The sequence below is a fragment of the Plectropomus leopardus genome, unplaced genomic scaffold, assembly GCF_008729295.1.
Source record: "Plectropomus leopardus isolate mb unplaced genomic scaffold, YSFRI_Pleo_2.0 unplaced_scaffold8174, whole genome shotgun sequence".
In the NCBI taxonomy this organism is placed as follows: Eukaryota; Metazoa; Chordata; class Actinopteri; order Perciformes; family Serranidae; genus Plectropomus; species Plectropomus leopardus.
In genome coordinates, this window is record NW_024690065.1 from 1 (window position 1) to 2,119 (window position 2,119).

The 2,119-nt window shown below is 37.8% G+C and overlaps 1 protein-coding gene across 1 annotated transcript; it reads left to right on the forward strand.

Moving 5' to 3' along the window:
- Positions 1-3: 3 nt before the first annotated feature.
- On the forward strand, positions 4-717 carry LOC121940264 (tripartite motif-containing protein 16-like protein; the record flags this gene model as incomplete). The annotated part of the gene is made up of 1 exon (XM_042483075.1): positions 4-717. A coding segment is annotated over one exon (714 nt), but the record flags the coding sequence as incomplete, so codon positions are not given.
- Between the last annotated feature and the right edge of the window lie 1,402 nt (positions 718-2,119).

The window sequence follows — 2,119 nt, forward strand, 5'->3', positions numbered from 1 at the left end:
CTCAGTGAATCTACAGACTCATCCAGCATCAACATCCGTCCTCTGCGGCACTTTGAGGACGTGACAGCAGCTGTGTCAGAAGTCAGAGACAAACTACAGGACATCCTGAGAGAGGAATGGACAAACATCTCACTGACAGTGACTGAAGTGGATGTTTTACTGACAAATTCACCACCAGAGCCAAAGACCAGAGCTGGATTCTTAAAATATTCACGTGAAATCACACTGGATCCAAACACAGCACACACACTGCTGTTATTATCTGAAGGGAACAGAAAAGCAACATTGATGGAAAAACAACAGTCTTATTCTCGACATACAGACAGATTCAGTGGATGTCGTCAGGTCCTGAGTAGAGAGAGTCTGACTGGACGTTGTTACTGGGAGGTGGAGAGGAGACGAGGAGTTTGTGTAGCAGTCGCATACAAGAATATCAGGAGAGACGGGGGGAGTGAATGTGTATTTGGATTCAATGACAAATCCTGGGCGTTACAATGTGATATCAACGGTTATAAGTTTTGGTACAACAGAGTCCAAACTCCTGTCTCAGGTCCTCGGTCCTCCAGAGTAGGAGTGTACCTCGATCACAGTGCAGGTATTCTGTCCTTCTACAGCGTCTCTGAAACCATGACTCTCCTCCACAGAGTCCAGACCACATTCACTGTTCCGCCCCTGCCGGGCTTTTTCTTTATTCTTCTGGAGACACTATTGAGTTGGGCAAACTCACATAGACAGAAGTCATATAAGGGACAGTGGGTTAAATTCTGTTCATTCTAACACTGATTTTGTGTCCATCATTGTTGCTGAAAGCTGATTTTTCTTTCCATTGCTTCACTGCACAGAGATCACCTATCAATCAAACATTGTGGGCGGTACTTTAACATGTTTGAATATTTGTTTTAATGTATTTTTGTGTTCTCTTTCTCTGCGTGGGTCTTAAGAGAAATCACCAGAGCTTTCTTTATTACAGATATTTTGTTCTCACCATTTTTTTGTTTGCCAAACCAAATGTTTTTGTTGTTTTCAAAATTGATGACAAATTAGGTTTTATTATGTACTGTATATCATAATGAATAAGGAATTCATTGTCCTCAAACTGATTGTACGGATAAAGTGATTATGAACATGAAATCACTTAACAAGAGTAATCTAACGGACTTTACTGATGGGATGTGTGAATAAACTACAAAGGTCGACATGACGAATAAACAAACATGAACAAAGTATTTCCTTGTCTTCATTTCAAAGTATGAAACAAAGCTGATGAAGAAAACGTGAAACTGATGAAAGCATATTTAAGGTGGTTTTCCTCTTGAAAAAACAGTTCAGTCTTCATGGTCAAAGCAGAACTCCTCACTAAAACACGAAAATCTGTGGACTCAGCATCTGACTGACATGACACTGAATTTAACACATAGAACTTTTGCTCACCTCTTGAATCTCAATCTATAATACTTATCATTGTCATCACCTCCAAAAACTGTTTGCATCTATTGAATTACTATGAATTATTACAATTAAATACATTCATTTCATCACAGGGTGATGTGTTGTATTTTACTTTATATGTGGCTGTGAGATGTTTACATAGAAATATTTGCAGTTTATAGTAAGAAAACAACTAAATAGCAACACTAAAACTCAATGAAACAGCTGGAATAATCATTCTACATGTGCGGGTGGTTAAATTTGAGAGTAAATTTCCCCTTTAAACACTTCAAAATCTCGAGGCTTAAGTCTGAAGTTGTGTCTGTTATCGGTTGTTACATGTGTATGGTGACTAGGATCATTGATTAGAGCATTAATGGTAATATTTTTATCTTAGGATGAGGACCAAATAAAAACACTGTTTATAAAGAACAGTTTTGTTGAGCCACCTTGATCAAGCTTGTATGTGAAACACATGTTTTTCAGATTGTATTTTTGATAGCAGTACAAATCCCATTTTACAGCTCAATTCAAATTAAAAAAAAAAAACTCAATATGCTCCATCTCAGATCAGAGATCAACTCATAGTTTCTGCTTCAGGATTTGATTTGACGACATTCTCCTCAAGCAGAGAAACTTTGTCAGCTTGCAGTTACAGGATCACTTTACTCTTTGGACAGCACTTTTTTTT